The sequence below is a fragment of the Sarcophilus harrisii genome, chromosome 2, assembly GCF_902635505.1.
Source record: "Sarcophilus harrisii chromosome 2, mSarHar1.11, whole genome shotgun sequence".
Taxonomy (NCBI): Eukaryota; Metazoa; Chordata; class Mammalia; order Dasyuromorphia; family Dasyuridae; genus Sarcophilus; species Sarcophilus harrisii.
Window position 1 is genome coordinate 502,355,849 of NC_045427.1, and position 26,732 is coordinate 502,382,580.

The 26,732-nt window shown below is 32.8% G+C and overlaps 1 protein-coding gene across 1 annotated transcript in view; it reads right to left on the reverse strand.

Annotated features, from left to right (window-relative positions):
- The window catches only part of TRPM7 (transient receptor potential cation channel subfamily M member 7), a 128,359-nt gene that overhangs the window by 87,777 nt on the left and 13,850 nt on the right, over positions 1–26,732 (reverse strand). The window contains exons 2-3 of the mRNA XM_023499915.2: positions 6,717–6,796; positions 700–738 (exon numbers count right to left, since the gene is read on the reverse strand). Of these exons, the coding sequence (XP_023355683.2) occupies positions 700–738; positions 6,717–6,796 (119 nt within the window). The remainder of the gene's footprint in view (positions 1–699; positions 739–6,716; positions 6,797–26,732) is intronic.

Sequence of the window (26,732 nt, forward strand, 5' to 3'; positions counted from 1 at the left end):
ATCCAACTGGATACCAAGTCTTATTTGACAATATTCCCATTAATGTATACAATATTACAGCCAAATGAAACTACTATTGGCACCTAGTTATTTAGCATACCAGTTATTTGCACAACTTTTAGGTCACGCTTGGGATGAAATCCATCCTCATCTCTACCTCTAACCTCTTAAAGGCTCATCTGTCAAGTCATCCATGAAACTTTGCTATTTCCAAACTTGGGTGATTAACTTTTCCCTCAAATTATATTGCATTTATTTGAATCTTTTATTAGGAGAAAAAAAGTGTGTTTCCTTTCCTATTTTCTTAGATAGTCTTATATCATAGAAATGTCAAAATAAGAAAAAAACCTTCAATGAAAGATCTAGAAAAACAATGATTTACACAGATATACCTTAAAATATACAGAATAATTCAAAAGTCCCATATATTTTTTCATTAATCTTATACAAAAAAATAATCAAAAGTTGGGTAATATCAATTTTAAATAAATTGAAGGGGAACAGTAGATTTTAAAAAAGTTTTATAAATTTTTTTATTAATATGAAAATGTGTCAATTCTGAGTTTGCCAAATTCTTTTTAATCCTGAAAAGTATTTGAATTTTCATTTTTCATGGTGTCACCTGCTGAAATGCCTGTGAAATAATGAAGTCATAATATTCATTTAGAATTCATTTAGAATAAGGCCTGCCTAACTTACCTGACAAGCTGCTGACATATCTGACATCCTGGAAGGCATCTGTAAAACAAATTAATACCCTTTATTTCAAATAAGAATTAAAATCATTTATATATAACTCTCCATAAAATGTCAAGAGAAAGGTTGTGCTTTAGTCACTTACCACAGAGGTATAAAGTGATCTGCGCAACTGAGTTGTTAATTAAAAGCTAAACATAAATCTGATTCTATTTTAAAAATATTTTTTGAAATCTAAATTTTTTGGTCATATTTTATGTTCTGAACTATCTCCCCTTCCACACCCACCCATAATAGGGAAACCGATTCATCCTCTCTTTCTCTCTCTCTTACATGTGCACATAAGTAATGTGCCACCAGACTATACATACATCTATTTTTTTGTTTTGTTTTTTTTCTCTGAAGATGGACAGCATTCTTCAAGGGTCCTTTGTAGCTGATTTGAGAATTTGTAATGCTCACAAAAAATTATTGATTACTGTTTTTAGAACAATACTGTTATTACTTTAAATAAAGTTCTCTTGGTTCTACTCATTTCACTCTTCATTATTTCATGCAAGTCTTTCCAAGTTTTTCTAAAATTAACCAGTTCCATACTATTTATATACCTTATTTAGCCATTTCCCCATTGATTTCCAATTCTCTGACACATAAAGAATACTGCTGTAAATATTTCAGGACACATGGATTCTTTCGTTTTTTCCCTGGTTACCTTGGAAAACCGACTTACTAGTGGGTATTCCTGGGTCAAAAAGCATATTGTTTTATTATTTTTTAGGCATAATTCCAGATTGCTCTCGAAAAAGATTAGATTAATTCACTGTTCAACCAACTTAAATATTTAAGTTCCAATTTTCCGTATCTCCTCAACATTTTTGATTTTCCTCTATTATTTTAGGCTCTGATAGGTGTGAGATATCTCAAAGTTGTTTTAATTTGCATTTCTTTAATCAATGATTTAGTGGATTTTTCATATAACTAAATATAGCTTTGATTTCTTCCAAAAACTTCCTGTTCATATTCTTTTGACTATCAATTGGGAAATGACTCATTCAAGTTTGACGAAGTTGTCTACATATTTGATATGACACCTTTATCCTTGCAAGAAATTGTTTACAAAACTTTCCCTCTAATTTTCTGCTTTCCTTTCACTCTTGGCTACACTGTTTTTATTTTACAAAACTTTTTAATTTAATGTAAATAAAATTACAAATTTTAGATCTCAGAATACTTTCTATCTCTAGTTTACTCATAAATTGTTCTCCTATACAGAGTCTAATAAGTATATTTTCTGTGTTCTTCTAATTTACTTAAATGTCCTCTCTTTATATCTAGGTCATGTATTCTTTTTGACCTTGTCTTGTTTAATAATGTAAGAAATGGGCTTATACCAGGACTTCTAAACTTTGTGCACTTGTGACCCTTTGTTTATGAAATTCCGGATATATAGGTACATAAAACAGGTATACAAATCAAAAATTTACTGATAATAAGTCTCTCCTTGAGATTAAATTAAAACAATTTTATACCAAAAATTATATATAGTTATGTACACACACACACAAATTTAAATATATATAAATATATACAAACATATATATAAATCTATATAGTTTTACCACTTAGTAAAAATGAAAGCAAATGTGCATATTAAGGAGACTGATGTGCTTGTTTATTTTTACATAAAGAATTAAATCTTGATGGAACAGTTGAAATTTTTTACTGTTGTCAAATTTTTTGTGATCCTCCCATTCAATTATGTGACCCCACATGGGGTTGTGACTCACAGTTTAAGAAGCTTTGGTATATACCCAATTTCTGTCAGACTGCTTTCTAGTTTTCCCAAAAAATGTTTTATCAAATAGTAAATTCTTATCCTAAAAGCTTAATTCAAATATAAGGTTATTATAATCATTTACTATTTCGTATTATATGGCTACTCTATTCCACTGATTTATCTTTCTATTTCTTTGCTAGTCCCAGATAGCTTTGATAATTATTGCCTTATAATAGTTTTTGTACTGCTAAACCTTTTTTCTTTACATTCTCCCTCTACATTATTTCCTCTGACATTCTTGTTCTTTTGTTTTTCCAAATGCATTTTGTTATTATTTCTTCAAGCTCAGTAAAATGAATTTTTATTTAGCAATTCAATTGGAATGGCATTGAATGAGGAGATTAGTCTAAGCAGAACTCTCATTTTTATTAGAAAGGCTCTGCTTACCCATGAAAAATTAATACTTGCCCAGTTATTTAAATCATATAGTTCCTGGGTTAGTCTTGACAGGCGTATTCCCAAGTATTTCATGCTGTCTCATTTTCAAGTTGTCCCTTAAGGTGTCTGCTGATAATATATAGAAATGCTGATGATTTATGTTGTTTTATTTTTCTCCTATCACTTTGCTAAAAGTTATTTCAAGTGCTTTTTAATTGAATCTCTAGGATTTTCCAAGTATATCCTATATTGTCTACAGAAAGGGATAGTTTTATTACCTTGGTGTCCATCCCGATTCCTTCAGTTTCTTTTCCTTCTCTTATTCTTATTGTTAGCATTTCTAATACAATACCGAATAATACTGGTGATTTTTGTTTCACTCCTGATCTTACTGCAAAGGCTTCTAGTTTATCCACATCAAAAATTATGCTTGTTGATAGTTTTAGGTGGATGCTTGTCATTTTAAGGGAAAATTTATTTATACATATATTTTCAGGTGTTTTAAATAGGGATGAATGTGTATTTTGTCAAAAGCTTTAACCACAATTACACAGGATGTAATTTTTTTGTTATTGATATGATAAATTATGTTAAATTTTTCTCATGCTAAACAACTCATCTTGTTCTATTTTTGATCAACTAAAGGGACTGTGCCTTTCAAAGTAACCTTTTGTTAAGTAATTGTATTTTATAATTATTCTGAACATCATGTTATTTAAAAATTAGCATTGTTTAAAGTGTTTTTTTTTTTTAACAACTGTTTGGTTCTAACAACTTTGCTTATCTTGAAGTGAAAGGTAAACAACTGCTTTCAGAAGCTCCTTACTAGAGCTAAATGGAATCAAATACTCAGATTTCAAAGAAAGCATACCATCTATTATCCACAACAAAAAGAACAGGTGTACAGATTAAATAATTTGTCCAAGTAGTCCCAGCTAACAAGTCAGGAAGCAGCCTTAGGTCCAAGGCTGAGGAGGGTCAAATTTATAAGAAAACAGCAGGGAAAAGATCCTGGAACAGGACAATACTAAGATAGGAATATTTATACCTTCCCTCCAGAAATCAAAGATGAGCCTTAACATCAAGTTCAAAGTCCAGAAACAGACTGTAGAATGAGCAAAGAAACAAAAAGAATTCCATCATTATATGACATTATTTTATTATTATGGTGATGAGGATACTTAAGACACAAATTCAAAAAAAAAAAAAAAAAAGAGATCTACTCCAAATCCTCTAAACAGAGTAATGAAGCAAGAATTTAAAATGTTTTCATAGATGATATCAGTGATACATAATAAATTGGAAACAAAATAAGAGCTATGTGGCAAAGAACTGAAAAAGGAACTAATAGCTTGGCACAAGAAGTGTAAAATCTTGCCTCAAACAAGTTCCCTGAAAATCCAAATGGACCAAACAGAAACCATGGACAACAAATTCAGGAGAGAAAATTCAAGTCATTGTACTACCTGAAAGCAATGACCCCCTCTCCCAAAAGGGGCATGGGGGAGCTGTGGATCTAAACATTATGTTCCAAAACTGAGCAGATCTCTGACAATCAGGGAGAAAGTGGAAACAGCAAGAATCTATTAATTACCTCCTGATACAAACTTCTAAATGAAAGCTCCAGGAACATTACAGCCAGAATCCAGAACTTCCAGATCAAAGAGAAAATACAGATTAAGACAACTCTGAAGTATCACTGCACATCTCTCGGATTGGCTAAAATAACAGGAAATGATAAGTGTTGGAGGGGATGGGGGAAAACTAAGACACGAACACACCATTGTGGAGAGCAATTTGGAACTATGCCCAAAGGGCTATCAAACTACACATGCCCTCTGATCCAGCAGTCCATTATTGGGCCTGTATCCCAAAGAGATTTTAAAGGAGGGAAAGGGACTCACATATGCAAAAATATTTGTGGCAGCCCTCTGTGTAGAGGGTAAGAAACTGGAAACTGAGTGGAAGCCCATCAGTTAGAGAATGGTTCAATAAGTTATGTACATGAATGTTATGGAATATTATTGTTCTGTAAGAAATGATCAGGAGGATGATTTCAGAGAGGCCTGGAGAGACTTACATGAACTGATGCTCAGTGAAGTAAGAACAAAGAGAACACTATACACAGCAATAACAAGATTATGTGATAATAATTCTGATGGATGTGGCTTTTTTCAACAGTGAAATGATTCACATCAATTCCAATAGACTTGTGATGGAGTCATCCGTACCCAGAGAGAGGACTATGGAGACTAAATGTGAATCACATAGTATTTTCACCCTTTGTTGTTGTTTGCTTGCTTTTTCTCTCTTGTAAATTTCCCCCCTCCCCCCCCCCCCGATCTGATTTTTCTTGGGCAGCATGATAAATGTGGAAATATGTTTAGAAAAATTACACGTTTAATCTATATTTGCTGCCTAGGGGAAGGAGAAAGCAGAGAGGAAGAGAGCAAAATTTGGAATACAAGGTTTTGCAAGGGTGAATACTAAAAACTAAAAAGCTATTATTTTTTAAAAATAATTTTAAAAAAAGACAAAGAAGTCAAATACTGAGGCTTCATAGTCAGAATCATTCATATGCTTAAAACAAATAACTGACCTAGTAAAACTGAATATAATTTTTAAAACAAAGATTTTATTTAACATTTTCTCCATTTACATTGAAAACACTTTTGCCACCCACTTTTAAAATTTTTTTTTAAATTTTATTTAATAGCCTTTTATTTACAGGTTATATATGCATGGGTATGCCACCCACTTTTTAAAAAGATTTGAGTTCTAGGTTCTCTCCCTTATCCCCATCCACAATTAAGAAACCACGTGTGAAGTTATATAAAACATTTCCATAAAAGTAAGAAAACAGATCTCCCACCCTAACGAAAAATAAAAATCTTCAAAAGAGGGAGAAAGGGAAAGAGAGACAAAGAGACAGAGTGGAGACAGGAAGAAAGAATAGGGGGGAAGAAGAGAGGTGAAAGGGAAGGAGGGGGGGGAGAGAGGGGAAGATAAGGACTTTGAAGCATTCCTGATGGAAAGACTAGGACTAAATAAAAACTGACATTCAAATACAGGAATGAAGTGAAACCTAAAAAGGTAAATAAGAATAAATAAGGATAGACTTCTTATATGCTAATACAGGGAGATGATACAGGTATCTCCTCTGAACCTTAACAATATCAGAATAGTAAAAGAGAATTTAATTAAGGGTCTGTTTTATAATGGAAAGAAAAGAAAAGAGGAATCCTCTGGAGAGTGGAAGGAAAGTAAAATGAACATTTATATTAACAAATGAAAGTAAGGAAGAGTGACTGATATCTGAACCTCCCTCATCTGAACCGATCAATGGAGAGAAGAATACACATACATGCATGCATGACCACACGCACATGTGCACACACACAATGCAGAGGTACAGAAATATATTACACTCAAGAGAGAAGCAAAAGGGAAAAAGAATAAGAAGTAGGGAGGATTAAAGGAAGGGTATATTAAAAAAAAAAAGATGAATTTTAAGAAAAACTCTAAATAAGGATATATAAGCATATTTATTACTCTTTTTTGAGGTGACAAGAAAAAGCCACTTTTCAAGGAGTTATGGGAAGTAAACATTTTTATAGCAGAGTGCTTTATACTCAGAGATTTAGGTATAGGAACAATTCTTTTGCCACCTAACATTCGTCTCTCGTTAGAGATGAAACAGAAATAGATAAATATGTGAGACATAGTGGTTGAAAACAAGCAAAAACATCAGAAATTTGCTTAAACATTTTGAAAATTTTAATGAAGGAAACAATAGTTTGCTTACCTGTGAGGATCCTTTGAACTTGGTATAATATAAACACATTCCCTCTTGGTCAAAGTATTTTCTATCCAGGATTTCTGGGACTAAAAAAGAGAGAAGAAGCTTTATGAAATAATTATAGTAAATTGTGGCTCTAAATTAGGGTTGTCCTCACTAGGACTTTTTGAGAAGAGGGTATGTTTTATAGAGAATAGAAGGAACCAGTAGAAAAGGAGAGATTACAATTGCAATCTACAGCAGAACTTGGGAAGAACAGGACCAAGGGCACAAGCAGAGGAGTTGGCTTTGTCAAAGAAAAGGACTATTTCAGCAGAGGCTAAAGTAAAGAATCAAAGAGTAGGGATAGATGGCCAGGAATTTTAAGGTTAAAAAAAAAGGTAGAAAAAGAAGCCGTTAAAAAAAATTATAATAAAAAGTTGTCCACAACTGAAAGTATGTGTGGAAATATAAGAAAATTGAAGAAATAAAAAAGTTTTGGAACATACTCTAATGCAAAGCTTCCTAAACTTTTGAATAGTGAACCCAAATGGGATCATGTAACTGAATGTAGGAGGTCACAAAAAACTTGGCAACCACAAAAGATAACAAATATTCCACCAAGATTTAATTTTTTTATGTAAAAATAAACAAGTACTTCCATCACATTAGTATGCAAATAATAAAATTATATGTAGACTAAAGAATTTTTTTAAAATTTTGTTTTTGATTTATTATCAGTAAATATTTGACTTGTATACCTATTTTATCTATCTAAAGGGATTGCTAGAAACCCTGCTTGGAAGTGTGAAAGATAATTTGTGATCAAATAGAGGAATGCCAATTTTAAATTTATTTTTTATTTACTCATTGTTTTAAATCATGGCACATTTATCGATAATGGGAATAAGATCCAAGATGAAGGAACTAGAAGATTAAAGTGTTTGAGAAGAGTCCTACATATTACAGGAAATATAAATTTATTGGTTACTTTTTATGTTCAAATTTCTCTTATGTCCCCTTACTTATTTCTTGCTCATTATTTAAATACACTGAAAATTATCTTAAAATGTACTTCAAAATATTTTCTCCTTGCTGCTCTCTACATTTTATTTAAAATTCTTGCTTACAAACTTTTTGGCACTTGTCTGATTCTTCTCACACAAATGATTGCATCCCAAGATTATGTACAGTTGTTCACACTTTGAAAAAATGTATTATTTCCAACAGTCCTTGTAATTTTCTTGAAAACTGTTTCTAGTCAGGGATTGAGAAAACAATCATTGCATATCATTAGATGCAGTAATAAACACAAGATGCTAAAATACTATAGAATAATGTAAACCCAAAAGTTCACTGTTTTATCAACTAAAGCCAAAATTTGACCCTAAAAAAATTAAAGCTAAAAATAGAAGGGTAATCTGAGTTTCCTTAAAAAGGAAAGCATACTAGTCATTTTTTGGTTCTAAGAAAATGTATTTTACATCCACACTATTAGTACCAGCAATTTCTCTATTATGTGAGAAGTACCAAAAAAAAAAAAGGTTGAAAGCTTAGAAAAGGAAAATTAAAATGATCAAAGGAACTGTGAGCAGAGGGACATTATGAGGAAAGAATAAAAATAGTGGGGATTTTTCAGTTTAGAAATATTAAATCAGTCAATCAACAAGTATTTATGAGGCATATATGGGCTAGTCAGATGATGGGATACAAAGTAACACATGAGACCTCTGTCCTCAAGGAGGTTTTGATACTACCAAGAGAGATAATATCTATATTTACCAAAGCAAATGTTTACTTTCATCTCAGTTTACTAAACTGAATTTTCATCCATCACTATTTGTGCTAAGCTGGATAACCTACAGGGTTCCATCCTGAGGTCTCTGCTCTCTCTACACTCTTTCTTAAGGATCTCTCATCAGTTTCATGGATTTAATTATTCAGAACTATGTAGATAATCATCAAAGCACTTATTCAGCCCTAATATCTCTGCTAGCTTCCAGTCTCATGTTTACAACTGTCTACTAGACATCTAAAATGTAATGAAATTGACATTTTAATTAAATGCGATATAACAAAACTCAACTCATTACCTCTGTCCCACTGTAAGAATCCCAATCTTCACTTACTGAGGATCACAATCTCTGTGCCACCAACTCTTCACATCCAATTTATTGCCAAGGACCACTGATTTTATCTTAAAGGTTTCTCACTTGAAGGGGCTCTCGCTTGAGCCCTTCTCTCCTCTGACAGTGTCACCACCCAGATACAAACCCTTCACCATTTCATGCCTGGGCTCTTACAATAGCTGGTTAGTGTCCCTATGAAAAATTTCTTCCCATTCTAGTCCATCCTCCACTTAGCTGTCAAAGTGATTATGTGTGTGACCATATCACTCCCTCCTAGTCAGTTTTCCAATGGCTCCCTATCACCCCACATTTATCACATTAGCTACAGAGTTAAAAATGAAATCCAATTTGGCATTCACAATTCTCCATAACCTACCCCTAACACCTTTCTATCTTTTTCCCTAGAACTCCATCTTTATTTACTCTTATAATATAGTGAATAATTTGCCAAACTTCAGGTATTTTTACTGCCCCCCTCCTCCATACCTAGAATGTTCTCCCTCCTCTTCATTTCCTGGCTTCTCTGACTTCCTTTATGTGCTAATGTGGTTCAGTTAATTCATTTGTATCTAACTCTTCATGACCTCTTATTGGGTTTAGTTGTTTTTTGGCAAAGATATCCGAATGGTTTGCCATTTCCTTCTCCAAATCAATTTACAGATGAGGAAACTGAGGCATCAGACTTGCCAGGGTTATGTAGGTCATAATTGAACTCAGAAAAATGAGTCTCTGACTCTAAATTCTATTCACTTTGCTACTTAGTTGCCCACCTTCCTTTAAGTACCAGCTAAAATCTTACCTAAGTACCAGGAAATCTTTTCTGATCACCTTTTAATTTCTTTCTTTTATTGATAATTTCCCAATTGGATAATAATTTGTCCATACAAAGTTGTTTACATATTGCCTCCTTCAGTAACATTGAACTGCTTGCCCATTTTTGCCTTTCTTTATATCTCATATTTAGTTATTAAATGTTTACTGACCGAATGACAAACATATAAACATTCAAAATAATTATAAGCTAATTTTAAGGGGGGGGGGGGAGGCATCAGTAGTTGGGGTTGGAGAAGAAAACTTTTTGTAGAAGGTGGGACTTGAGCCGAGTTTTATGTAATAGCTGGACCAAAGGATATACACAGTTTGATAGCCCTTTGGGAATAATTCCAAATTGTTGAGCTAATTTTTTAAATTAGGTATCCCAACAGGCATGGGGGAAAAGGCTGTTGTATGGACAGGTATATCAAGACAAAGTGCTAAAGACACTTCTCAACTTGGCTCTCTTAAAAACAATCTGGGAATGGAAATAAATTTATATGAAGGCTTAAGAGATGAAGAAGTAGAGAAAGGTTTCAAATGCCAAACATAATTTTCCGTATTTAACTCTAGCAATATCGTTTTGGCAGTTATTTAGAGAATGTATTGGAGTGAGAACTGAGCCAGGAACATCAGTTAGGAAGCTATTGCCCATAATCTAGAGCAAAATTGAAGACCTTACTTAACTAAAGTGTTGGCCAAATTAGGGGAAAGAAGGGGATAGATGTATAGATCAAGATAAAAACAAAGAGAAAATAAGGCAGTTGTCAAGAAAAGGATAATAAAGATAACGTTGGAGTCTACACACCAAATATTTATTACACTCCAAAATTTATTACACTATGAGATTGTTCAGTCGGTATCCAAAACAGAATTTTGTCTTCAAAATCATTCTCTTCCAAATTTTTATAATTCATATTGAAGGTAGCACCATTCATCTGGGAGTCCCAAGTTTATAACCCAGTGTTTCCTTTGACTCCTCACTTTCCCTCAACCACTTATCTAATCATTTGCCAAATCTTGCCATTTCAACCTCTACAGGATCAACTGCATCAGAACCTCTCTCTCTCTTCATACATTCTAAGTTAAGCCTCATCAACTCTTATTTAGACTACTGCAATGGCATCAGTCTCCCTACCTTAAGTCCCTCCTTACTTAACTCCTCTTTCCACATTGCTGTCTAAACAATTTCCTTTATACCAGAATTTGTCATACCTCTGCTCAATGAACTATAATGGTCTTTCTATTGCTTCTAGAATAAAACGTCAACTCCTATTTATTTATCATTTAAAGATCAACTATATTTTCACCATATATTATTATACCTTCCTGTTCTCTAAAATTCACTTAAATTAGTCAGACACTGAAATTAATTAAGCACTGGGGACACAAAAAATGGCAAACACCCCTTACTCTCAAGGAGCTTACAATCTAATGGGGTGTTGGCTATGTGCAGATAGAAAGGGTCAAGTATGACAGATTTTATGGAAGTAAAATAAGAATTTAACAACTGATTAGATAAATGGAGTTTAAATTAAAGTTAAATTAAGTTTAATGCCAAAATTATGATCCTGGAGTGTGAAAGAATGATGGTACCCAAAAGAGAGAAAGGTTTTAATTTTTTTTCTTCAACACCACTTTTTCTCATCCCATCCCCCCAGAACTTCCATTATTTACCATATCAACTACAAATTAAAATGTATCCTCCTTAAAGGATAAAAATCACAGTTACTAATTTAAAGTTCATATCATAAAGTTCTTACGTCTCTAATACTGAAGTTTCTAATAATTTATGTTAACATTCTCCAGTGGCTTCATTTGCATTCTCTCTGATGTTACAAGAGGGGGAAACAAAGATCAGTATCACAGAAGAAGTCAAATTATGACTAAAAATTTGAAAATAATGGCCCTGCTTTGACAACTTAAAATGAGAAAAAAAGATTTAATTTTTCAAAATCATAAAACACTTTTGTGGTGGTGACTTAAAAAAAAAGTTATGACTTGCAATAAAGGTGAAAAAAGGAAATTCTAAAAAGGTCAGATCAGTGATTTCACTTATTGAAATAGTTGTTCATTTATTACTTAATGAGATTCATTGGGTGTAGATAGTATGGAGTGAGAAGATAAAGAGATTTGTTTGGAATTTCTGCCTCTAAGCTATTGCTTAGAAACTTAACAAGCAGGGTTAATAGTCAAGTGAGAATTTATCACAGCTCAGTCTCATGATAATATCACATGACAAAGTAATAGTAGACCAAGATCAGATATTGGAGCTACATGTAACTTATTTAAATGACTCACTAAAATTGTGAGAATATATAAATGACACTTCTTAAGAGAAGGTCAAGCAGTTAGATTGAATTTTAAAATTTTAATATTAAAATTTAAAAAGAAAAATAGTTTATTATGGGTCAGACTAAATAGGGTACAACTATCAGAAAATTATTTCTAAGTATATTAAGAAAAATTATTCCTCATTTTAAAAGAACTCTCTGCCATGTTGAGATCCTTACCATAGAGCTTTGAAGAATGTTTAATTCTGGACCTAGGGTCCAGGTACTCTAAAGACATCTATAGGCAGGTTTCAGGGAATCTGTAAATTTGTTTTATTTTTAATATAGTGACAATTATATTTTAATAAGTGGTTTCATTTGTAACTGTATGTAGTTTGTGCATTTAGAATCATTATTCCAAGAATGGTGCTAATAGACTTCACTAGATTGTCAAAAGGTCCATGACAAAAAAAAAGTTAAGAACCTCTCGATTACATGAAAATTTCCTTCCCCTGCTATATTCCTTCCATTCCCATTCATCTCTGTCCTTTCATTTACCAAACTCTTACCTCTAGCAGACTCATATTGTTAAAAAAAAAAACAACTGCCCTTCCTATCAGCATCACTTTCTTTCATAGTCCTTCCAATTTTTTTACATAAATAGAAATCTGATTCCTCACTAGAGGAAAATAAATTCCTGCTTACACTCTCTATGACTGGATACACTACATCTCATCCTCACTTACATATGGAATTTTCCACCAAAGTACACAGAGACAGTTTTCAGACAAAGAAATCAAAGTTATCTACAGTCACATTAAAAAAAAAAAAACAAACAAAAAAAACCCTCTAAATTGCTATTAGAGGAATGCAAATTAAAACACCTCTGAGGTACCACTTCATATCAGATTGTCTAATATGACAGAAAAGGAAAATGATAAATGTTGGAGGAAATTTGGGAAAACTAGGACAGTAATGCACTAGTCGTAGAGTTGCAATTAGATCCAACCATTATGGAGAGCAATCTGGAACTATGTTTGAAGGGCTATAAAATTTGTGTACCCCTGAACCAGCAATATCACTATTTGGTCTCTATCCCAAAGACATTAAAAAAAAAAAATCAAAAAAAAATTTTTTAAATGGAAAAGGACTTAGTTGTAAAAAATATTTACAGCAGTTCTTGTTTTGGCAGCAAAGAACTGAAAATTAAAGGGATGCCCATCAACTGTGAAATGGTTGAACAAGTTAAGGTATATGAATGTAATGGTCTATCATTATGGTACAAGATGAGGAAACATGCTAGTGAGGAATCAGAAAAACCTGAAAAGACTTAAATGAAGTGATAAAGTAAAATAAGTAGAACCAGGAGAACATTGAGACACAATAGCAATACTGCACAATGATCAATTATGTATGACTTAGCTATTCTGATCAATACAATAATCCAAGACAATTCCAAAGAATTCATGATGAAAAATGCTGCCTCCAGAGAAAGCACTGATGGTGTCTGAATGCAAAATGAAGCATGCTATTTTTTATTTTATTTTTTTCATTTAAAAAAAATCTATTTTCTTTTACACCATGACTGATTAGAAAATGTTTTGCATGATTGCACGTGTATAACATCAAATTGCACATCATGTCAGGAAAGAGGGGATGGAAAAGAGGGAATATGGAATTCAAAATATTTCTTAAAAATTAATGCTCAGATTACTTGTTTTGGGGGGGAGGTAAGGGAGGAAGCGAGAAAAATTGGCAACACAAGGTCTTACAAAAATGAATATTGAAAACTATATGTATTGGTCAATCTGCCATCTGGGGGAAGGGGTGGGTGGAAGGAGGGGAAAAATTGGAACAAAAGGCTCTGGAATTGTCAATGCTGAAAAATTACCCATGCATATATCTTGTAAATAAAAAGCTATAATAATAATAAAAAAAGAAAACTATCTTTATATGTACTTGGAAAAATAAAATATTATTGAAAAAAATTTTAAATGAATGTTAAGAAACTGTTTTTAAACCAAGTATTAGTAGTAAAAGACTCTCCTTCAAAAAACTGTTTCCAATGCTATTGCCTACAATAGTCCATAAATGGCAAAAGAGATTATTTTGTTCCATCATCTTCTATGCATTAACATCAACAAAGGAATCAAATGACTGCCAAAAGGGTTTTCCAATCATGGATAAAAGCAAAGTGTAAATGAAATAAGAATTCCTTACAGTTAAGATCCCTTCCTTGAACTGCTTGTTTGTCAATCACATTATATTTTTGAACACTGCAGAACTTCCTAAATAAATCATACAAGAAAAAGCAAGAGTCTAAAGAATGCCAATTGTACAATCAAGTGGACAGACAATTCCAATGACCTATTCATCAATACATATACATACATACATATATATACACATACATATATTACAGATGACTGTGTACTTTACATAAAAATGAGCTGGATCCAGAAATGAACAAAATGAGAAAAACAGGGTGACATAAAAGGAAAATTTTGCAAAACTACCTTACCTTAACTTGGAAATAAGAATCCTTCTACTTTAAAAGCAATATTATTCTGTTGAAGATACATGGTTGTGAATCAGAATACCACAACTTGTAGGTATTTACAGAATGAAATACCCTTATAATATTATGAATAGATCCCCTATAAAGAATTTATGAGAGGTCTCAGACAAAAATTACATGTCCATCTCATCACTGTCCCCTTTAAGAAAACTTAAATGACTACTAATCACCCCCCCCCGCACCCCCAGAATCTGGCCCCTTCCTACCTTCATAGTCTTTTTTCAGCTTACTCAGACAAAAATTACATGTCCATCTTACCACTGTCCCCTTTAAGAAAACTTAAATGACTACTGATCACACACCCCTCCCCCAATCAAATAGCTTTCCAAGCTCTCCATAATCTGGCCCCTTCCTACCTTCTTAGTCTTTTTTTCATCTTACTCCCATCTACATGGTGAGATTTGGTGATAATGGCCTCTGTGTTATTCCTTACAGATGATGTCTCCCAACTCAGGACATTTTTAATGTTTGTTTCCCATGGCTAGAATTTTCTCCTTCCTTATCTCTATTTCCTAACTTCCTTAGCTTCAGGGACTAACTAAAATCTTACCTTCTGCAAGAAGCCTTTCTCTATCTATTTCAATACTAGTGCTTTCCCTCTACTGATTATTTCCAGCTTATACTGAATATATTTTGTGCGTGAGAAGACAGAATTTAGGTTTCAATCCTAGCTCAGCTCTTTAATCAATTAACATATACTAATGTAGGTCAGTTAGGAGGCACAGTGAATAAAGTACTGGACCTGGAGTCTCTTAAGACTTGAATTTAAATACAGTCTCAAACACTAGCTCCTTAATCCTGTTTCTCTGTTTCTTTATCTGCAAAATAATCAGGAGAAGGAAATGGCAAACCACTCCAGTATCTTTCCCAAGAAAACCCCAAATGGAGTCATGAAGAGTCAGACAAGACAAATGAATGAACTTTTTGTTTGTAAATTGTTTTGTTTTATTTTGAGTCAGGTTTTCTCTCTTATTAGTCTATGAAATTCTTGGAGAGCAAGAACTGTTTTTCTTTGTATCTCATAGTGCTTATTAGCACAGCACGCTTAATGCCTACTGAATTGACTTGAATGAAGTCAGAATATCTCTACTACCTTCATATTCCACTTCCTCTCCATTTATCCTTTTGACTCTGGCCTACTATGCAATAACGATATTATTCTGCTTGTTTAGGAGGGCTCTCTTACCAATCTAATCCAACTATAATTATGTGATTAGGACCAAAGGGAGTTAAGGACCTGAGAAGCCAAAAAAATATCCCTTAATCATATGCAATATAGACAATTAACATAGTTTTAACTATGAAGTGACCAGACACACATGTTGGTAACTGAGAATCTAGTTAGGCCAGCGGGAGGGAAAAAAAAAAAAAAAAAAAGTGAGCTGATGATAAACTATAAATGCTCAAGAGACATGAAAAAAAGTTTTCAAAGAGTCAGGACGTGGTTTGACAACAGAAAACAACATGTGAATGTCAGAAGCACAAATAATCAATAGATTGTTTATATAGAATCATGGTGGAAGAATCATGACCAAGCTAGAAGGCATCTGAGATGCAAATAACACTTAACAGAGATTGTCATACTTTATTTCTGACATTGATTACCATTACCAAAATTATTTATTGTTGCTATTATTATTCAATATTGTATTAGAAATATTAGTTATAAAAAATAAAAAAGGAAATGTTAGCTATGACAATAAGAAATTGAGGGAATTAGACTAGACAAAGAGGAAACAAAACTATCACTCTTTGCAGATGAGATGATATATACTTAGTTTTATAGTTGATTCTCCAGAAGACCCTAACTGAAATAATTACCTTTAGCAAAGTTGCAGGGTACAAAATAAAACCACACAAATCATCAGCATTCTATACATTACCAAAGAAGTCCAGCAACAAAAGACAGAGAAATTTCATTTAAAATAATTGTAGACAAGACAAACCTGACAAGACTCAGCAACTAAGTGAATACAATTACAAAATAGTTTTCATACAAAGTCAGATCTAAACAATTAGAAAAACATCAATGCCTCATGAGTAGGCCAAGTCAATATGATAAAAACGACAATTCTACCTAAATTAATTTATTCAGTGCCATACCAATCAAAAATGTTGGGTATAGAGTTTCAAAGAATAACAACAAAATTCATCTCGAAGAACAAAAGGTTAAGAATATCAAGGTCATCAATGAAAAAAAAAACGTAAAGGAAGATCATCTAGGCATACCAGATCTCAAACTGTTTTATGAAATGGCAATTATCAAAACGATGTGGTACTGGTTAAGATATAGAGAAGTGAATCAGTAGAATAGATTAGGTACACATTATTAAACCTCCATAGTCATCTAGTATATGATAAACCCAGAAATCCAAGTTTTTGAAACAAAAATTCATTATTTGGCAAACACTGGAAAACAGAATGGCAGACCAGGTATAAACTAACATTTATTTACACCATATATCAAGATAAGGTCAAAATAGATACATGACTTAGACATAAAGAGTGAGAGCATAACAAATTATGAGAACATGAAATAGTTTATCAGATCTATGTAGAAGAATTTAGCATCAAAGAAAATGTAAAATAGATAATTATGATTATATACAAAATGTAAAATAGATAATTATGATTACATAAAATTTAAAAGTTTTTGCAGAAACAAACTAATGCAACCAAAATTAAAAAGAAAGCAGAAAATCGGGGGCTAATTTTATTACAAATATCTCAGATAAAGATCTCATTTCGCAAACATATAGAGAACCAAGTCAAATTTATAAAAATACAAGTCATTCTACAACTGATAAATGGTCCAAGGATAGGAATAGGGAGTTCAAAGAAATCTAAGCTATTTATAACTATATGAAAACATTCTAAACCATTAATGATTAGAGAAATGCAAATTAAAACAATTCTGAGGTACTACCCCACACTTATCAGATTGGCTAATGTAACAAAAATGAAGAATATTGGAGGGGACATGGGAAAATTGGGACACTATTGCACCATAGGTAGATTTGTGAACTAATACAACCATTCTGGAGAACAATTCGGAACTGTGTCATTTTGGTTCAGCAATACTATTGCTAGATCCATACCCCAAAAATATTTTAAAAGGGGGGAGACCCATTTGTACAAAAATATTTATAGCACCTTGTTTTGTAGTAGCTAAGAATCGGACAACAAAAATGCCCATCAATTGGGGAAGCTGTGGCATGATTGTGATGGAATGTGTTATAAGAAATGATGAGCAAGATAATTTCAGAAAAACCTGGATAGACCTATATAAATTGATGCAAAGAAAGAACCAGGAGACTGTTGGACATAGTAACAGCAATATTGTGTGATGATTGTGTGATTTAGCTATTCTCAGCAATAGTGATCCAAGACAATCTGAAAGAACTAATGATGAAACATTCCATCTATCCCCAGAAAAAGAACCGATATTCTCTGAATACAGACTAAAGAAAGCTATTTTCTTTTATACCCCGAGAAACAACATTGGGAAATGAATGTGGACTACTTGCATTTTTGTTTTTCTTCCCAGGTTATTTTTGCCTTTTGAATTCAATTTTTCTTGTGCAACAAGAGAACTGTAGAGATCTGTACACATATTATATTTAAAGATATACATGTTTAACATGTATGAAACTGCTTGCCATCTAGGGGAGGGGATGGAGGGAGGGAAGGGAAAAGTTGGAATAGAAGTGAGTGCAAGGGACAATGTTGAAACACTACCCCTACATATATTTGTCAATAAAAAGTTATAATAATAATAAAAAGAAATCTTCTCATTGTACATGTTTAACATATTGGATTACTTGTCTTCCAGGGGAAGGGATAGAGGGAAAAGAGGAAGAAAAAAAAAAATGAGAACAAGATTTTGCAAGGGTAAATGTTGAAAACTATGCATATGTTTTGAAAATAAAAATTTTTGAAAATTATTTTTTTTGCAAAAATGACTAATATGGAAATGTTTTTATATAATTATACAGTTATAATTTATATTGGATTGCTTACCATTGCAAGAAGGGAAGGTAGGAGGGAGGAGTCAAAACTCCATTAAAAACAAAACACAAAACAAAAATAAACAAAAAAAAAAAGAAACCATTACTAAGGATTGAGAAGTAGGGAAATCAGAGAATTTCCAACAAAGCTAATGTAGAAAAAGTCTGATGTTCTATTAAGATCTCAAGAAATACAAAACAATGAAAATCCAAGTTAAATAAAACAAGTGGAGGTCAGAAATAATTAATATAAAGAAACTGAACTGAAGCTAGAAGCTTCTCTGCAAAATTGGAAAATGACAGGGCCAAGTTCCAATGGTCTTGTGACGAAGAGAGCCATGTACACTCAAAGAGAAGACTGTGGGAACCCGAGTGTGGATCACAATATAGCATTTTCACTCTTTTTGCTGTTGTTTGCTTGCACTGTATTTTCTTTCTCGTTTTTTTCCTTTTTGATTTTTCTTGTGCAAAATTGTATAAATATATATGCATACTTTGGATTTAACATGTATTTTTCACCATGTTTAACATATATTGGATAACTTGCCATTTAGGGGAGGGAGGGAGGGAAAGGGAGGGGGAAATTGGAACACAAGGTTTTGCAAGGGTCAACGTTGAAAAATTATCCATGAAACTGGGATGCTGATGCATTGTTGGTGGAGTTATGAACGGATCCAACCATTCTGGAGAGCAATTTGGAACTATGCTCAATCAAACTGTGCATACCCTTTAATCCAGCAGTGGCTTACAGCCCAAAGAGATCATAAAGAAGGGACCTGTATGTGCCAAAATGTTTGTGGCAGCCCTTTTTATATTGGCTAGAAACTGGAAACTGAGTGGATGCCCATCAATTGGAGAATGGCTGGGTAAATTATAGTATATGAATGCTATGGAATATTATTGTTCTGTAAGAAATGACCAGCAGGATGACTACAGAGAAGTTTGGAGAGACTTAACATGAACTGATGCTAAGTGAAATGAGCAAAACCAGGAGATCATTGTACACTTCAACAACAATACTATATGAGGATCAATTCTGATAGAAGTGGCTATCTTCAACAATGAGGGGATCCAAATCAGTTCCAATTGATTAGTAATGAACAGAACCAGCTACACCCAGTGAAAGAACCCTGGGAAATGAGTGTGGACCACAACATAGCATTTATACTCTTTCTGTTATTGTCTGCTTGAATTTTTGTTTTTCTTCCCAGGTTATTTTTACCTTCTTTCTAAATCCGATTTTTCTTGTGTAGCAAGATAACTGTATAAAAAAAAAATTTTTTATATATATATATATATATATATATATATATATATATATATATATATTGTATTTAACATATACTTTAACATATTTAACGTGTACAGGACAACCTGCCATCTAGGAGAGAGGATGGAGGGACGGAGGGGAAAAGTTGGAACAGAAGTTTTTGCAAGGGTCAATGTTGAAAAATTACCCACACATTTGTTTTGTCAATAAAAAGATATAATAAAATAAAAAAAGATATAATAAAATAAAAAAGATATAATAAAAATAAAATAAAGATAATAAAATAATAATATAAAAATATAAAAAATATTTTTTAAAAAGTATTTAAATTTTTAAAAATAATATAAAATATAAAAAATATATAAATATATATAATATATGTTATATATATAAATATATGTAAAACATAAAAAATAAAAAATAATAAAAATAAAATAAAGATAATAAAAAAAGATATAATAAAAAGAAAAAATTATCCATGCATATGTTTTGAAAATAAGCTTTAATTAAAAAAAAAAAGAGACAGAAAAAAGACAGGTCCTGATAAGATACAATTATGGGAATAACAATTATGGGAATAAATGTTTCACAGTGCTTCATGAATTTACTACAAAGAACTTTACAAGCCTCTTCTCAAAAACACATGGCATTATATACCTATTCTATTATCTAAAAACTGCACTTATTCAAGTCAATTATGTCTTAAAGTCACAGCTAGAATTGATTTTTTAAAAATCTGTAAGCATTTTCAGAAAAACAACATATGAGTTGAGAAAAAAAAAGTCTTAAGTGTAAAGAACCATATTGATTTGATAATTGTTCCACAAGCTATCTAACATGACTCTACAGCTTCACTGTATTATCCCCAAATCTTTGGTACTTTGATTCAATGCTAATTCATGGTTTGTACATATTCTACAAATACATAAAATAGGCTTAAGTCTATTTTATAATTCTACCTTCATTGTAACTTGGCTTGTCTCCACAAAGTTTCCTTTGCTTACTCTTTTATTCCATCACCTTCCCTGCCACATGGCAGCTGCCAAAGTCAGATCCTTTATCTGATTTGACCCTTCAACCTAAACCCATATTCCACTTAACAGTCTGGGGCAACATACTAGCCCGGAGATAGTGGGGACTTTAGGAAGACTACATAGAACTTTATCCCTATGAATTTTTGCTCATATTCTCCAATGTTGCTATAGGCTCTTATTAATCAACTAATTTGACCCATTCTAATATTATTGCATGCCATTCATGCTAAAACTCTATTCCAAACTTTTCTGACAATATGTTCATGTTTATCGATGATTGCAAAATTCATAATAAAATATCAAAAAGGAGAAGAATGTGAATGAATATCAAGACAACTGGCATTTTGAAATAAAAGCTAAGAAAGCAAATAGCATCTAAGCTATAACGGTCTTACTACACACTTTGCCAACTATAAAATGGACCATAACAGATTTGAAAAGTATTCTAAAAATAACCCTGCATAATATTAACAAAACACATCCCCCATCACCCTAAGGCAGCTATGGAAAAACATTTTTTCAACAAAAAGGAATAATAGGATTGATATAATATTTAATGACAAACAGGGAAAATTTCTTTCTAGGAAGACATCTGCATCAATTTGACCAAAATGTACAGATAAATAACACAGATCAAAAGGGTTGAGACATTTAGATTTAGTTATGGAAATGAAGGGGATTCCAGAGGCAATTAATTTCACCAAAACTTACGGAAGTTATCATTAATGTATCCATGTCAATGTAGATCACATAAAGAAATGGTATAAAGTACCAACATTGATCCAAACACACTTAACAACAATGTTTTTGTTTCTTTGTTTTGTAAGAGGCCTGTCTAATACTTTCAATTTACAAGTTGTTTGGAACAACTTTAAAAATACACTTAGCAGGAAAAAAAAATTTAAATTATAAAGGAATTGAATGATATATATCATCTTCTGTGTGCTGGCTATTTTGTATCAACAAGGCTTTCAATGATTCCCGAAAAGAGGAATTTTATATTCTAATACTTTAATCACAAAAAGCTGTTATTCACCTGTGCACACAAAGCATTAAGAATAAAAACAAAAGCAACAACTTCTCGTCCATTTTTATCTGAATTTCATTAAATTAACGAAAATGATTTTTCTATTAATAATAACAACAACAACATCACTGACATCAGAAATTATAGATAGGTTATCCTTAAAGAGCCTACATTCCTTGATAATGCAGCTAGGTGGCACGGTAACTAAAGTGCTGAACTTGAAAGTCAGAAAACTAAAAGTCTGAATATTCTTCCAGAAGATAGCTGTATTGATCCTTAGAAGAGACATTAAAAATTCTCTTGGTTTGAATTTCTTCATCTGTAAAATAGGAATAATAGTATCAAAACCACTCTGCAAACCTTTAGATTTAGTTCCTAGCTACAGAAGCAATGGAAATTAAACAATCTGTAACAGCAAGTTGAAAAAAATTTAACATTTAGCAAATGCTTAGCAAGAGAAAATCTTTCAGTTACAATCACACATTAAATGATCACTACACTTCGCAATCCAAAAGACTATTTGTATTTCAAATAAAGACCTTGAACCTGGAGAAATCAAGAAATAAACTGTCAGCATAAATAAAACTGTTGTCCACAATCACCCAGACATGACATTAATACACAAAAATTTAATGAACAATGCTCTCAATATCTGTCACAAATATTTATGATGGCTAAGCTACATGGAATGAAAAATTTGCAAAAACATAAGATACCAAGTAGAAAAAATTAAAATCATTTGGTAATACAATAAATGCATCATTCTGTCTACTGCTAAAGCTGACATGAAATTGATTTCAATGAACTAAAAAAGATGATGTTGCAGCCTAATATTTTTTATTTAAATATTTAATCCTTCTGTGAAATGTCTTTCAAAACATTCAACATAAAAGAATAGCAATTACAAGGGCAGCTAAATGGCAGAGTGGATAGAGCACTGGACCTGAAGTCTGAAGGACCTGAGTTTAAATCTGGCCTCAGACATTTCATACCTCCTAGCTGTGTGACCCTGGGCAAGTCACTTAACCTCAAAAGCCTCAGGGGGAAAAAAACAGCAATTACATTGGCCTATTTCAAGACCATTCTATCTAAACTTCATTAAAAGAAGAAATTAGAGAATGACAAGGCAGTGCTAGCAACAATAATAGTAACACATATGAGATAAACCATGATGCACCAGATCACTTTTATAAATGTGTTAAGATTTGTAAAGCCCTTTGCCCATGCCATCTGTGCATTAACCTCTTCCGGTAGGTCTCAAACTTCTTTTGCATACAACTCAGGAATACTGGATTTAACATTGGCTACACTACGGAAAAATAGGGAGACTTGCATAAGCCATAATACTTCCATAGAAACAGTCTTTTTTTCCCCTTAAGTTTCTTCTGAATTTAAGGTTCAAAAAGTTTTTAAGATTGTATGCAAGTGCAATAGATAACTTTTATATATTCTACAAATACTATGCTTCTTATACAGGTGTTAGATAAAGAAAACTGTTATTTGCAATAACACAAAATTTTGCATCATGCCTAGTGAAATTCACCATACTTTTTAAAACCGCTCTAAATAGAGACTGCCAGAATTCACTAAAGAACCCTATCCTAAGAAAGCATTCAATAATTTCTATCGACTAAATAAAAAGTTTTTATAGTTGAGAATATGCAAAGACCCCTAGTAGATGCTAAGAAAAGCAACTATTTGTGCACTGGTCCCTCATTCCTCATATAAGAATCTAGGTAAGGAAATAAAATACACACAGAATACATTAAATGACGAAAATATATGATTAAGTGCCCAAATGAATAACATTAATTAACAACCAGATATGTGTAAAGGAAATGTTCAAAATGTTTACCATACGTTCAATGTATTTTTGTTGATAAAACATTTATATTTACAAATAATGAATGCACCAACTTCTAGAAAGAATTTAAATAGATAATCAAATAAGCCTGCTAGAAAAAACTGGGCTAGAGCTGAATCTGTAGATATAAATGGACAAGGATGTTCTGTGATAGGAGAGAACAGAAAAGGGAACTGAGATATCAATGGAAAATGCTTGGAATTAACAATGGAACATGAAGAATCCAGCTGGTTTGCTTTGGTAAACATTTAGTATAAGATATGGCTTGGAAAGGAAAAATAGGCAAAAAAATATTGTAAATCAAAGTTTTAATTTTTTTCCCTAGCTATCTTCATCCCAATTCTGCCTAAATCCTCCTCACTCAGCGAACCAGTTTAATATACCACTTTGCTATACTCTTAAATCCCTTGCTTTAGAAGCATCTCATGCCTTATACTAATCCCCAATCCTGGATTATCTCCAACATGAGACTCTTTTGCTCATGTGTCACTAAATGAAACCTGAGGAAGTTATACAACTTTTCAAATTGGATCTACCAGAAATTCATCCATACTCAGCAAAGCAATTCTTTTTCTCCTTTCTTGTTCATTCTCTACCCTATCCACTTATTATTTCTGACTTTCCAGATTCTCAAATCCATTTATCAAGCCCTAGTCTCTCTCAACTTCCAGGTGACTGGAATAATATGTCCAAAACAAAATTCATCACCATCCTTCACTTTTCCCTTCCCTAACCCCCAACTTTCTTCTCTTCTAGAGGTCTCTATTTCTGTTTCTTCATTCTGTCAGACACCGAAGTTTACAACTATGTTTCATTCTTTATATCTTATTTCTAATCAAAAAATACTCATTTTATACCACGGCCAATCAACTACCAAACTTTTATCATTTCAGCCTAAACAATAACTCTTCCTTATGTCCCAACTGTGTATGGAGATACACAGCCCTACTTCATAATTGGTCTCCCTGTGCCACTTCAATATTGTCTACATACCCACCCAAAGTGATTTTTCAGAAAGTCATGTTACCTCCACCCCAACAATAAACTCCAATGGTTCTATATTACTTCTATCAAATATAAACTCTAGAAGGCATTTAAAACACCCCATAACCTGGCCTCAATCTATCTTTCAAGTCTTCTTACACATTCCCTGCATGTTCTTCAGTCCAGCCACATTAGCTTACCTCTTGTTTCCAATCATATCCATTTCAGGGCCTTGGACAGCAATGGCTGTCCCCCATGTTTGAAATCTCTTGTTGCTTCTTGGAATTCTTTCTTATCTTCAAGGCTCAGTTCAATTTTTTGAGATCTTTCCCAATTCCCCTACCCCCACATCACTACATTCAAGCTTTCAAGGCTTTCCTGATTTGTATTATCTGTCTTGTATATATCTATATATGTATGTTATCCCCCTCATTAGAATGTAAGCAAGTCTCTTAGAAAAGTAACTGGCTTTCATTTTTTTATTCCCAAGGCTTATTTATTTAGCATGGTGACTGAAACATAGTAAACTCTTAATAAATGCTTATTGACTAAATATGAGAACTTTATACTTTGCATGAAGTAGAGAAACAATGGAATTCTTGAACAGGGTAAAGAGGAAGGGAGGAAAGACAAGCTCTCTCCTCTTTTTCTTAAAAGTTTTTGCTTTCACTCTTCTAGGCCTCTCTGAAATTCTACCCCATCTGGCCTTTTTCTTTTTAAAAACCAGTATCTATGGTGAAGGTGTGTAATGTTCTCTTGTTCAGTTTTCTTGGAGTCTCTATGAGCAGCCTTCCTTTCAGTTCAGTAATCCACACATACAGCCAGGCGTTAAAAGCCCAAATCCTTTATTATTTCTTTCAAAGCCATGTCTTCTTTCCTAGGGCCCGGTTAGCTTTCTTAGAGGCCTATCTCTCTCCTTGGTTCTGAGAGCTTGAACTCCTATTGCCAGGCCTTTGTGTTCTCTACCTCCGCCAGCTTCTTGAGATCCTCTTGAATGTGTCTTGGTCTGTGGCGGAGGCAGGAGGACTGCCACCATAGTCTCTGTCTTCCAGTTCTGATTCTGGTTCAGTTTGTCTGAGCTTATATGCTCTTTTATCATAGGTGTGAATCTTGTAGAACTATACTAAGTACTAAGTACATGTACTGAACTAGAGAACTGTTAAGCATCATGCTAAATTAGATAACTAATGTCTCTATCAATTCCACTGACTTAACACCTTGTAAGAATCCTTTGTTCAGAGTTTTGGCCCATAACAAAGGTACATGTAGCTCTGGTTTTCCTTACTTAAGAAAGGGAAACATTAAGGGAGTGGTAGCCAGGGAGGGGCTCTTTGATCCAGAAAGTTATAGGGGGCAGAGATGAACTTGCACACCTCATCCAGGAACAAAAGCAGAATAATCTTAGGATTGAAGGGAAGGAGAAAGAATGTGAAATGAAAATGGCCAGAGAGGAAGAAGTGAAGGGAAGCATGGTTGTGTAGTGTTTCTAAAGAGCTACCAACATAGAACTTAATGAGGGTCTACTATGTAACAATATAAAGAAAAAACTTCCTGCCCTCAAGGAGGTTTATAGGGTAAATTAACAGTTTAGGCCAAAATGTTTTCCTTCAAAAGTTTATATATATCCCATGAATAATCTTCTAAATAAGAATCTCTTCTAGGTAACATTTAAAATAATAAATCTAAGGTAAGATGTGACTACACTATCAGTCTTTCCAGGGCTGTAAAAGTACCAGTTGCTAACATAATACACAGCACATTCTTTTAGCACTCATTAAAAATTACTGCCAAGCCAGTAAAGACTTCTTTGATACAGACAGAAGCTTTTCCATCTTTGTAATTTACACGGTTCCTTTCTTAAAAACTTATGTGTTTGTTTTTGTTGCATTTTAGTTCCAAGTCTCTCTCCCTCCCAACCCCGCATTAGAAAGTCAATATTTCACACACACACACACACACACATTTTTTTATGTCAGTTCATTCTTTGAAAGTGGAAGTCCTTCATAGTTGATCTGAAAGACCATTTACTTAGAATAGCCTTGTCATTGTTCACAGTTAATCTTC